General features: G+C 37.6%; 2 protein-coding genes across 2 annotated transcripts in view; one reads left to right on the top strand and one right to left on the bottom strand.

Moving 5' to 3' along the window:
- LOC134220277 (general odorant-binding protein 69a) overlaps window positions 1-11,217 on the top strand; it is a 45,777-nt gene extending 34,560 nt beyond the window's left edge. Inside the window, exons 2-3 of the mRNA XM_062699289.1 lie at window positions 10,513-10,810; window positions 10,870-11,217. Coding sequence (XP_062555273.1) covers window positions 10,513-10,810; window positions 10,870-10,979 — 408 coding nt within the window. The 3' untranslated portion in view covers window positions 10,980-11,217. The remainder of the gene's footprint in view (window positions 1-10,512; window positions 10,811-10,869) is intronic.
- The window catches only part of LOC134227974 (RNA polymerase II-associated protein 1), a 121,818-nt gene that overhangs the window by 64,759 nt on the left and 43,306 nt on the right, over window positions 1-13,753 (bottom strand). The gene's annotated exons all lie outside the window — the stretch shown is intronic.

The following is a 13,753-nucleotide window of genomic DNA, read 5'->3' as shown; positions in this document are numbered from 1 at the left end:
ACATAATATCGATGAATACATAAATATGGAATATCATACAAACAACTTGTTTAACTCACGCAAGGCCCTTAACAATAAAATCAGCATCAAACTGCGATTCTTGAAAAAAATACACGGAAATTTTTTTGTTTACTATATGTGAAAATTGTGAAATGTTTGAAATGTCATAACTTTTTGTTTATTAGTTTACCATCACCAAATTTTCATGGTAGATAGCTTATATAATGGACCGTTTTCCCTAAAAAATTACGTTCGAAAAAAGATAGGGTTTTGAGATATTTGAGTTTTTGTGACAAAATGATATTTTAAAGGAAAAAATTTTTTTTTACTGTGCACATTTTCTTAAGAATCACCATTTAGTTGTCTTACTTTGCTGAAAAAATCATAACAATCGAACATTCCGTTTTTGCTGTGCAGCTTTTTAAATATTTTTGAACCATTTTCACATACACCCTTTTGAAAAGTTAGTCGTGACTCAATATGAAGATTTGATATCGAAAAATGACGATTTAGATGAAATTGAAAAACTGTGCAAAGTTTCAACTCAATAGAAAATCATGAATTAAAATTTTTCTTAAATTTTGATGCTGTTGCTTGGAATCGCTCAGGATCCTCTTGATTGTTAGAAATAATGTTAAAATAAACAAGAATATCTGTTAAGTTATCCAAGGCCAGAATAACCAACACTAATGTCGCTGTGTAGGATGTATAAAATAAAAGTAAGTGGAAATCTAGTTGCAACAAAAACGTCTCGAACACTTCAAGATACAGCAACATTAATAGTGTATTGTAGCTAAACCTGTCTATATCTGGGTGGTGCGAATATAATCGATTTGGTTGTCAAACTGCAGTCAAAATTTTCGATTGTGCCAAACATTGAAGATTCTGGTTATGTTCGTTTCTTTTTTATTGTCTTTATTAATGAGATTTTCGGCCCTAGACCGGTTCACCAATGTTCGTTTCTAATATTAAGAAGTATTGTTATTATTTGGGGAAAAATAAAAATAAACTTTGTTTTAGTTTTGTATTCTTTGTAACAAACATTTTCACATTATATTTCGAATGTAACATTAGTAGGAATGCTATTAAAAAGCACTCGTTACGAAATTTCACGAGATTCAGCAGCTGATTGGAGCAGGAATGTATGTAAATAATCGTAGTCATGTAGAGTCTAGCGCATTTGTGCCCCCTTATGCAGCATGGAAAGATAAATTCGAAGAGCGGGAAATGTTTAACAGAAAAGTAACTGCAAAATAATTTTGTTTGTGGGAGTGATTTCAGCACTGTTGAATTCTCATTCCTAAGGTCTCAAACGATACGTAAGGACCTTCTGTAGCCCGCAGTGAGATTGATCTGCCTTGGTTTGGTCCCCAAACCTTAGCCTCCAAGGTTTTGTATGACGCTTCCAGGAATATTGAAGAAAATTATTTAATCAGTCATTTTGGGATAATTTTGAGAAAGCACTGTTGAATTCTCATTCCTAAGGTCTCAAACGATACGTGAGGACCTCCTGTAGCCTGCAGTGAGATTGATTTACCTTGGTTTGGTCCCCAAACCTTAGCCTCCAAGGTTTTGTATGACGCTTCCAGGAATATTGAAGAAAATTATAAAATCCGTCATTTTGGGATAAATTCGAGAAAGCACTGTAGAATTCTCATTCCTAAGGTCTCAAACGATACGTAAGGACCTCCTGTAGCCTGCAGTGAGACTGATTTACCTTGGTTTGGTCCCCAAACCTTAGCCTCCAAGGTTTTGTATGACGCTTCCAGGAATATTGAAGAAAATTATAAAATCCGTCATTTTGGGATAAATTCGAGAAAGCACTGTAGAATTCTCATTCCTAAGGTCTTAAACGATACGTAAGGACCTCCTGTAGCCCGCAGTGAGATTGATTTACCTTGGTTTGGTCCCCAAACCTTAGCCTCCAAGGTTTTGTATGACGCTTCCAGGAATATTGAAGAAAATTACAAAATCCGTCATTTTGGGATAAATTTGAGAAAGCACTGTTGAATTCTCATTCCTAGGGTCTCAAACGATACGTAAGGACCTTCTGTAGACCGCAGTGAGATTGATTTACCTTGGTTTGGTCCCCAAACCTTAGCCTCCAAGGTTTTGTATGACACTTCCAGGAATATTGAAGAAAATTATAAAATCCGTCATTTTGGGATAAATTTGAGAAAGCACTGTTGAATTCTCATTCCTAGGGTCTCAAACGATACGTAAGGACCTCCTGTAGCCGGCAGTGAGATTGATCTGCCTTGGTTTGGTCCCTAAACCTTAGCCTCCAAGGTTTTGTATGACGTTTCTAGCAATATTGAAGAAAATTATAAAATCCGTCGTTTTGGGATAAATTCGAGAAAGCACTGTTGAGTTCTCATTCTTAAGGTCTCAAATGATACGTAAGGACCTCCTGTAGCCCGCAGTGAGATTGATTTACCTTGGTTTGGTCCCCAAACCTTAGCCTCCAAGGTTTTGTATGACGCTTCCAGCAATATTGAAGAAAATTATAAAATCCGTCATTTTGGGATAAATTTGAGAAAGCACTGTTGAATTCTCATTCCTAGGGTCTCAAACGATACGTAAGGACCTCCTGTAGCCTGCAGTGAGATTGATTTACCTTGGTTTGGTCCCCAAACCTTAGCCTCCAAGGTTTTGTATGACGCTTCCAGCAATATTGAAGAAAATTATAAAATCCGTCATTTTGGGATAAATTTGAGAAAGCACTGTTGAATTCTTATTCCTAGGGTCTCAAACGATACGTAAGGACCTCCTGTAGCCCGCAGTGAGATTGATCTGCCTTGGTTTGGTCCCCAAACCTTAGCCTCCAAGGTTTTGTATGACGCTTCTAGCAATATTGAAGAAAATTATAAAATCCGTCATTTTGGGATAAATTTGAGAAAGCACTGTTGAATTCTCATTCCTAGGGTCTCAAACGATACGTAAGGACCTCCTGTAGCCCGCAGTGAGATTGATCTGCCTTGGTTTGGTCCCCAAACCTTAGCCTCCAAGGTTTTGTATGACGCTTCTAGCAATATTGAAGAAAATTATAAAATCCGTCATTTTGGGATAAATTTGAGAAAGCACTGTTGAATTCTCATTCTTAAGGTCTCAAACGATACGTAAGGACCTCCTGTAGCCCGCAGTGAGATTGATTTACCTTGGTTTGGTCCCCAAACCTTAGCCTCCAAGATTTTGTATGACGCTTCCAGGAATATTGAAGAAAATTTTAAAATCCGTCATTTTGGGATAAATTCGAGAAAGCACTGTAGAATTCTCATTCCTAAGGTCTCAAACGATACGTATGGACCTTCTGTAGACCACAGTGAGATTGATTTACCTTGGTTTGGTCCCCAAACCTTAGCCTCCAAAGTTTTGTATGACGCTTCCAGGAATATTGAAGAAAATTACAAAATCCGTCATTTTGGGATAAATTTGAGAAAGCACTGTTGAATTCTCATTCCTAGGGTCTCAAACGATACGTAAGGACCTCCTGTAGCCCGCAGTGAGATTGATTTACCTTGGTTTGGTCCCCAAACCTTAGCCTCCAAGATTTTGTATGACGCTTCCAGGAATATTGAAGAAAATTATAAAATCCGTCATTTTGGGATAAATTTGAGAAAGCACTGTTGAATTCTCATTCCTAAGGTCTCAAACGATACGTAAGGACCTCCTGTAGCCTGCAGTGAGATTGATTTACCTTGGTTTGGTCCCCAAACCTTAGCCTCCAAGGTTTTGTATGACGCTTCCAGGAATATTGAAGAAAATTACAAAATCCGTCATTTTGGGATAAATTTGAGAAAGCACTGTTGAATTCTCATTCCTAAGGTCTCAAACGATACGTAAGGACCTCCTGTAGCCCGCAGTGAGATTGATTTACCTTGGTTTGGTCCCCAAACCTTAGCCTCCAAGGTTTTGTATGACACTTCCAGGAATATTGAAGAAAATTATAAAATCCGTCATTTTGGGATAAATTTGAGAAAGCACTGTTGAATTCTTATTCCTAGGATCTCAAACGATACGTAAGGACCTCCTGTAGCCCGCAGTGAGATTGATCTGCCTTGGTTTGGTCCCCAAACCTTAGCCTCCAAGGTTTTGTATGACGCTTCTAGCAATATTGAAGAAAATTATAAAATCCGTCATTTTGGGATAAATTCGAGAAAGCACTGTAGAATTCTCATTCCTAAGGTCTCAAACGATACGTAAGGATCTCCTGTAGCCTGCAGTGAGATTGATTTACCTTGGTTTGGTCCCCAAACCTTAGCCTCCAAGGTTTTGTATGACGCTTCCAGGAATATTGAAGAAAATTATAAAATCCGTCATTTTGGGATAAATTCGAGAAAGCACTGTAGAATTCTCATTCCTAAGGTGTCAAACGATACGTAAGGACCTTCTGTAGACCGCAGTGAGATTGATTTACCTTGGTTTGGTCCCCAAACCTTAGCCTCCAAGGTTTTGTATGACGCTTCCAGGAATATTGAAGAAAATTATAAAATCCGTCATTTTGGGATAAATTTGAGAAAGCACTGTTGAATTCTCATTCCTAAGGTCTCAAACGATACGTAAGGACCTCCTGTAGCCCGCAGTGAGATTGATTTACCTTGGTTTGGTCCCCAAACCTTAGCCTCCAAGGTTTTGTATGACGCTTCCAGGAATATTGAAGAAAATTACAAAATCCGTCATTTTGGGATAAATTTGAGAAAGCACTGTAGAATTCTCATTCCTAAGGTCTCAAACGATACGTAAGGACCTTCTGTAGACCGCAGTGAGATTGATTTACCTTGGTTTGGTCCCCAAACCTTAGCCTCCAAGGTTTTGTATGACGCTTCCAGGAATATTGAAGAAAATTACAAAATCCGTCATTTTGGGATAAATTTGAGAAAGCACTGTTGAATTCTCATTCCTAAGGTCTCAAACGATACGTAAGGACCTCCTGTAGCCTGCAGTGAGATTGATTTACCTTGGTTTGGTCCCCAAACCTTAGCCTCCAAGGTTTTGTATGACGCTTCCAGGAATATTGAAGAAAATTACAAAATCCGTCATTTTGGGATAAATTTGAGAAAGCACTGTTGAATTCTCATTCCTAAGGTCTCAAACGATACGTAAGGACCTCCTGTAGCCTGCAGTGAGATTGATTTACCTTGGTTTGGTCCCCAAACCTTAGCCTCCAAGGTTTTGTATGACACTTCCAGGAATATTGAAGAAAATTATAAAATCCGTCATTTTGGGATAAATTTGAGAAAGCACTGTTGAATTCTCATTCTTAAGGTCTCAAACGATACGTAAGGACCTCCTGTAGCCCGCAGTGAGATTGATTTACCTTGGTTTGGTCCCCAAACCTTAGCCTCCAAGGTTTTGTATGACGCTTCCAGGAATATTGAAGAAAATTATAAAATCCGTCATTTTGGGATAAATTTGAGAAAGCACTGTTGAATTCTCATTCTTAAGGTCTCAAACGATACGTAAGGACCTCCTGTAGCCCGCAGTGAGATTGATTTACCTTGGTTTGGTCCCCAAACCTTAGCCTCCAAGGTTTTGTATGACGCTTCCAGGAATATTGAAGAAAATTATAAAATCCGTCATTTTGGGATAAATTCGAGAAAGCACTGTAGAATTCTCATTCCTAAGGTCTCAAACGATACGTAAGGACCTTCTGTAGACCACAGTGAGATTGATTTACCTTGGTTTGGTCCCCAAACCTTAGCCTCCAAGGTTTTGTATGACGCTTCCAGGAATATTGAAGAAAATTACAAAGTCCGTCATTTTGGGATAAATTTGAGAAAGCACTGTTGAATTCTCATTCCTAAGGTCTTAAACGATACGTAAGGACCTCCTGTAGCCCGCAGTGAGATTGATTTACCTTGGTTTGGTCCCCAAACCTTAGCCTCCAAGGTTTTGTATGACGCTTCCAGGAATATTGATGAAAATTACAAAGTCCGTCATTTTGGGATAAATTTGAGAAAGCACTGTTGAATTCTCATTCCTAAGGTCTCAAACGATACGTAAGGACCTCCTGTAGTCCGCAGTGAGATTGATTTACCTTGGTTTGGTTCCCAAACCTTAGCCTCCAAGGTTTTGTATGACGCTTCCAGGAATATTGAAGAAAATTACAAAATCCGTCATTTTGGGATAAATTTGAGAAAGCACTGTTGAATTCTCATTCCTAAGGTCTCAAACGATACGTGAGGACCTCCTGTAGCCCGCAGTGAGATTGATTTACCTTGGTTTGGTCCCCAAACCTTAGCCTCCAAGGTTTTGTATGACGCTTCCAGGAATATTGAAGAAAATTACAAAATCCGTCATTTTGGGATAAATTTGAGAAAGCACTGTTGAATTCTCATTCCTAGGGTCTCAAACGATACGTAAGGACCTCCTGTAGCCCGCAGTGAGATTGATTTACCTTGGTTTGGTCCCCAAACCTTAGCCTCCAAGGTTTTGTATGACACTTCCAGGAATATTGAAGAAAATGATAAAATCCGTCATTTTGGGATAAATTTGAGAAAGCACTGTTGAATTCTCATTCCTAAGGTCTCAAACGATACGTAAGGACCTCCTGTAGCCCGCAGTGAGATTGATTTACCTTGGTTTGGTCCCCAAACCTTAGCCTCCAAGGTTTTGTATGACGCTTCCAGGAATATTGAAGAAAATTATAAAATCCGTCATTTTGGGATAAATTTGAGAAAGCACTGTTGAATTCTCATTCCTAAGGTCTCAAACGATACGTGAGGACCTCCTGTAGCCCTCTGTGAGATTCGTTTACTTCAGATTGATGCATGCACCTCAGCCTCCAAAATTTAGTAGTTAGCCTCCAAACTTGCATGCAAGTTGATTCAGTAAAATTTAAATTCGTATATTTAACGCTTTCCAAGAGGTATACTTAAAGTTTTTATATGCTACCCGATTGGAAATAATTAAATAATTAATTTCCAATTGTTAGTTTTTCATTAAAAGGCCCTAAAACCTTAGCCTCCAACAATTTGTAGTTAGCCTCCAAGGAACCTTACAACAGCACATTATTTTTGGAGGCTAAATGGAGGCTAACTACAAATCGCCCAGCATACGACCATAGTTCCCACCGGAGTTGGTTATCCGATCTTTTCTAGGGTTGCTCGTATCCCGGCCAGTATTCCTCGTAGTGAGCACTGGCTCTCAAAAAACAAAATAAAGATCATGTAAACATTTCGTTAACTCCACCTTTCAATTTCTCAGCCCCTTTTTTCTTCAATCGAGGAGTTTATGAGATATACGCTGATTAATTAATTTGAATTCATGAAGAAGCCACAATCGAAATTATCAAGCGCACAATTCAAGTGAACCAAATAATGAACTATCTTGAAAAGTAATCCGAGAGGTCACCAGTAGGTAATCAATCTGATAAATTTCGCAGAAGAGTCCCATGTCAGTTTTCTCCGACTTGAGGTATTTGCCGTTGGATTTTTCAAACTTGTTCAACATGGAGAAATACAAAAAAATCAAATGAATTGAAAAAATGCAATCTTTCCAAAAATTTGACATAATATTTATGGATTTTCCAATTTTTAAAACAAAGCCTTCCATTTTATCAGTTTTGTTTTAAACAGGAGACAATTTTAACCTAATTTCTCAAAGAAATAAAAATCGTTAAAAATTTACATGGTACTATTATGTGAATCTAGTCACCTTTACAACTTCGTGCATCTTGAGTCTCACTAAGTACATATTATATTGTGTTTTAAATACGGAAAAATTAGCTAATGTCTGTAAGTAGCGCAGTGTTTCAACTTGCCCCGACATGATAGTTTGGTGAGGTTGCTTATTTTTTATGTATAATCTTTGGCCTGCACACTTAGTTTTAATTTCTACAGCTCGGAAAAAATCCGCACAGCCGTGCGTCGATTCTCAGCAATTTTGACAGAAATCTCGACAAAAAACATGTTTGCTGGGGCACGGCTGTGCGAATCTCGGTAAAAGTTCAACATTTTGCTGAGATTCCGGTAAAAAAATTAAGTGTGTGAACTAGCAAACACCATAACCTTATTCAAAATTTATCAAAGGGCGATTTTTTTACAGCACTTCAAAGTTCAACTTTGAAAAAAAACGTTTTAACTTGCCCCGGTGTACCCTAACAAAATTTTAGATAACTCTTCTCGTCAATGGCTATCAATGCTATTTTTGGTTTATTTCGACTGTTACGCGTCTCCGCCAGTTGCAAAATGGCTTGAAATTAAATAAATCGAAAGTTTATTCAAAGTGTGTCAAAATTCTGTCAGATAATCACCTGAAATCAGAGATTTTAAGTGGTGTCGGTTTTACCCGCAGTGTCGGTTTTACTCACAATTCCCCTACTTTTGTTCCTATCCATTGAACTTAATAACTAAGGAAATCAAAATTAATTCTAATGAATTGGAAACATAATTCCACATGTAGATTTTTTTTTCAAATGTGTTTCGAGTTAAAAAAAAGACTCTAAAGATTCTAAAAGTTTGTTTTCGTCGAAAAACAGAATCTGCAAATCTGCCCTCGTTGCCTAACCCAACTTCGCAATACGGAGTCAAAATCCGATCTGCTCTATAGATAGAGTTTAGCTATACCACTGCACTGAAGCCGCTACGTGAACAAACTTCCACAACTCAGTTATATTTTGGGAGCGCGAAACTTTTGCCGATTGGCCAATTTCAGTCATTCGCCAAAGTTGGAGCTTGCTTCGGCAGTAAATTTGCCGCTATCAACCTCTACGGTGCCAATTCGCCTCACCATCACCATCGAGTTGCCTAATTGAATGATCTGAACTGGGTGGAAAATTCTTCCACCGCGATGAATAACTGTAGCATTGCACAGCTCAGATGAGCACACCTTATTAAAATGCTTTTAGTGAGTAATCCAATATATGCATATGGGTGGTATTGGATTATCGCAGATGAAATCTTTCTTGGATCTGTAAGGAGTAACGTAGTTATGAGAGAGAAAAAAAACTTTTCTCCGGTAGCATTGAAGGTTTAAAGCACTTTTGATTATTTTGAAAGCCCAAATTTCAACAAATACTTGAATGAGGTACAATTCCAGCCGATTTTGAGGAATAATAAATTTGATCATTATTATTAGTTTTCATACTGTGGCCTGTGCAGTACAGGGGATACGTTGTAACAATTTCTTTTTTGAATTCCTCAATGCCGAAATTGTGACACAATCATGAAAATGCAGGGGCGACTCGTCCATATTTTCTACCTGTTCATGGAACAGGTAACCATTTTTAGGTCAGAAGTAAGAAATTAATGTCTTGGCAAATAATTATAATATATAAATAATTTACAATGATTTTAACATCTAAAGAAACAAAATATTTCGTAGGCAGATCAAGTTAACGCCACATGCTTGGCGTACAGTCAAATTGCAGCTAAATGTGTGTTTCTCTGAAAAACCACACCCCATCACATAGAAAGCTTTTGCCAGTCGTGCGATCTATAATGAAGAACCAACAGCAGCACTGCCAGACAGAAGTCAAATTTAAAGTTTTGCGCCATGACAAATGATTTGAAATAATTTCCTCCTTGGTATGCTCACTCGTTCACCGCGCGCGGAGAACCAGCGTGAGCGTTGCCAGCTTTCTCCGTTTCCTCACATCATCCTCTATCTCATGCAAAGCAAGCACGTTTAGATGCAAGTTCTGCTATGCGCGCAGGAGTCAAACCCGTTCGACGCGCTGCGAGAACAATCAACGACGCGACGCACCTTCGGTTAGACTCGATCGTAGTGTCGGGCTGTGCTTTGCCGAAAGGCGCACCGCGCACGCTTTCGCGCCGATGATTAGAAACAGTTTGTTTTTCTTTATTCTCGTGATGAATATGCAATACATCAAGAACAATAGTAAATTAATGTTTGCTTTTTCAAAAGAGACTTTAAATAATGCTTTTTTACAAATACTCAAAATCAATCAACATAGAGAAAAAGGTATAGTTTTCACTAAATTTGAAAAATTAAATAACTGGAACACTTTTCAGCTTCTAAATGTGACTCATTGGTCGTCACAATCTGGGGTCGCATCAAAAAATAATTGTATAATTATATACTATAATTATTATACTAATAATGGTTAATAACATTTCTTTCATAGCAACAATATATGTGAGAGTTTAAATATTAGCGGCGATGGGACCAGCGTACCCTGAATGGTGGAATGAGCCGATATGAAAGATCTCTATTCTGAGCAATATCCAGTTATTGCCCAACTGTTACCAAGTTAGATTTTAGACGATTTCGAGTCTAAAATTTTAAGTGCATCTAAATTTAAAACATTTTTGTAACAAAAGAAAAATAAGTCATTTATTGTTTTGTAAATCTTTTCTATTTAAATTGTTTTTTTCTTCTAAAATTTGGTTAAGTTGTACAAGAAAAGGTTGTAATATTAGATTAAATGCCCAACTTTCATTCGAAACCACTCAGCTTGATAATTTTTTTTTATCAGCATGGTAGAACAGGTGTAGCAAAAGTCCACGAGACGCCCCTGAAAATGACATAATTACTGTTTTATCTCAACAGAGCGCGCAGATCAGCGACAACTTGGAAATACCCGAGTATTACAAACGACCAGCCAAGATCCTGCACAACATTTGCATGGCGGAGTCTGGGGCAATGGAGGCCAAACTGAAGCAATGCATGGACGGAGTGCTGCACGACGAACGGGAGGTCAAATGTTACATCCATTGCCTGTTCGACAAGATCGATGTGATCGACGAGGCCACCGGGAAGATCCTGTTGGATCGTTTAGCACCACTGGCGCCGGAAAACGACGTGAAGGAGATACTCGAACACTTAACCAATGAGTGTGGCCATATCAGTAAGATTATGCTTATTGGAAACATGGATCGAAAGAGACTTATTATCTTATTTTTTTAGAACTACAAGATACTTGCGATACCGCGTATGAAGTGGCCAAGTGTTATTTTTCAGCACACGACCAGGTTGTCAAATTTTGTCACCTTCTAATGGCTGATATAACCAACTAGGAAATGTGGATTTAGCGGTTGGCTGACAAATATGCAATGTGCAAACGGACTATCCCATGAGCAACTGCAATACTGATCAAAACTGTAGCTATAGAATAGTAATAATGACAGCATAAGTGTATGTATAGGACCACCTCGCAGCTAGTAGCATTATTTATATTGAATTATTTGGTTATACTAAATATATTTGAAGCAATAGAAATCTATGAATTTTAAACACAGATTCTGATATTTTCATATGGTTTGGTTCCAGATTCGTAATGCTATTCTTATTTGCTGCTGTCTCCATATCTGCGTTTCCAACTAATTTCGGTAGTTGCAGATGCGCGCCTACAAAGCAAGACCATGCTAAGGTGGCTGGGTTTGACATTTTTTAGGTCTAATGAATAACCTACTGGTTTACCTGAAGACCATAAGGCCAGTATACCGATGAAGTGGCAAAGTGGAACGAAAACTAATTTCTTCTATAAGGCTTGCTGTAGGGCACGTAGCCAAAATGTCGGATAGTAATCAGGTGAAAATGGTTCTCGACAACGATCCGATGGACACGAGAAGGCGAGGTAGGCAGCGTGCAATGTGGATCAATCATGTGGAGGACGATTTGCGGAACCTCCGTAGACTGGGTGGTTGACTAAGTGCAGCCATGAACCAAGCCGAATGGAGAAGACTTTTATGTACTGCACAGGCCACTCCTGCCTTATATAGGGTCTACTACGGAAAGACGAAATAAAAAGGCCGAATGCACATAAGGCCGAAACCACATAAGACCGAATAACAAATGCCTTTTCTGTTTCAAATACTGTAACGTTCCTTCCTTGGTGGACCACCAATAAATTACCAATCAACAAGGCGAGCTGCGAATTCGGGTTACCGTGGATAACCTAATTTCGGACATACTCAAACTTCGGACGCATCAATTCATATGAGAAATTTACTGAAATATTTTGTCGAAATGTTTCATCAAGCTGGATCGACAGGACTCAACACACCAAAAAAATGTGACATTTACATGCGACTGAATCTCCATCCCGATCAATAATGCATAACAAAATTATAACAACGGGAGTTATTTATTTCAGAAAAATAATGTAACAAAATGTGTAATAAATGTTGCTGGTTAGTTGTTAAAATAACAAAAAATATATCAAAAATCCCTCTAGCCGTAACAAAATTATAACAGAGGCTGATATCTTTATATCAATATTATAGCAAACTTTCATATAATTATTCGGTACAAAAATCTACTTTCAAGGTAATGTAGGCAACATCACGGATAGAAATCTTTTATGCTACCACGACGGATTTCCATCCATAATGTAGGCAATTAACTTTGTTCCAGCTATGAATAACCATCGAGCGGGTTCAAGTTATACTGAGGGTGATTACCTCCGATTTTTTTCCAATGTCTACAAAAAATGTAGGCAATTATTTTGTGAAAATATTCATAACTAATGTTGTTATAATTTTGATATGAAATAAAACTGGCCGAAGACACATTTTTATCGAATTACCTAATTATAACACACGTTGTTTTAAATAACAACAATTGATAGAATTGAGTTATAATTTTGCTATGCATTCTTGATCGGGATTGAACTTGAATATTTAGTGACACAAACACAAATAAGATTTAAAATTACGTATGCCTTGATGTACTCTCAAAAGCAAATATTCTGTATCATAATGATTGAGACTTAGAATGTTTGAGATGTAAGATGTAAGTTTACATGAATTTGGAGGTGTGTCATTATACGCACAATTGATTCAGTATTCGTATTTCGTGGCGTAGTTATTCAAAATAAGAAACTGATTCGCTTGAGAAAACATAAAGTTCACCAAAAACATTACCAGTGCTTCTTTATTTCGTGGTACCGTGGACCCCCGATAATTTAACCGGTACCTAATTCAAATTAACGGGGTTCATTTTTAATTTGAGCTTCTGGTTACTCTATTTGCATCAGTAAACTGGGGTGGCATTGTGCATCTCGATTCGAACGAAATTCTATCGAGTTGAACATGTTTGGCATTACGGTTTTCGTTTCGATCTCGAAAATGACTCGTTGTTCGAGTATGCTGGAAGAGGTAAAAGAATAACGAGATGTTTTGGCATTATGGATACTCGATAGCACAATGGAAAACGAGTCAAATCGAATGAAAAACGCTCGTCACCTTTATAGATTTCGAATATTGTTCGAGAGTCACTTCTTGCTTAAAGTTTTTAATTATATTTGCTATTATTTCTGTACGTGAAGAGAATAAATGTTTCATTATTGTATCTTGAAGGAAAGAATGTTATTAAAATACCTACTTTTATAGTTTCCAGACAACATGCTTTATCTAATTATCTCGAACACCCGAAATCCTCGTAAAAACGACTTCAACGAAAATAAAGTTTTCGCAGTTTTCACGTATTTCTTGACGATTTCGATAAACCGCGTGAAAAATCCATGGAAAAAATTCGCGTAAAAACGTGTATATTCCAAAATCCACGTGAAATAGTTGCGTAAAATAAAAAATAAAAAAGTGCAAAAGTTGACCCTAGTGCATTTAAGTAAAACACATGGAAACATCAAAGTAATTTATTATCATTCTTTAGCTTTAAATTAATTAAGGTACGCCGGGGCAAGTTGAAACGGTTTTTTCAAAGTTGAACTTTGAAGTGCTGTAAAAAATCACCCTTTGATAAAATTTGATTTCGTTTGCGGTGTTTGCTAGTTCGGGCCAAAGATTATACATTAAAAATAAGCAACCTTACCAAACTTTTTTATAAATAT

Source organism: Armigeres subalbatus, chromosome 3 (assembly GCF_024139115.2).
Source record: "Armigeres subalbatus isolate Guangzhou_Male chromosome 3, GZ_Asu_2, whole genome shotgun sequence".
Lineage (NCBI taxonomy): Eukaryota > Metazoa > Arthropoda > Insecta > Diptera > Culicidae > Armigeres > Armigeres subalbatus.
Note: the sequence above shows the minus strand (reverse complement) of the source record. Positions and strands in the feature narration are given on the sequence as shown.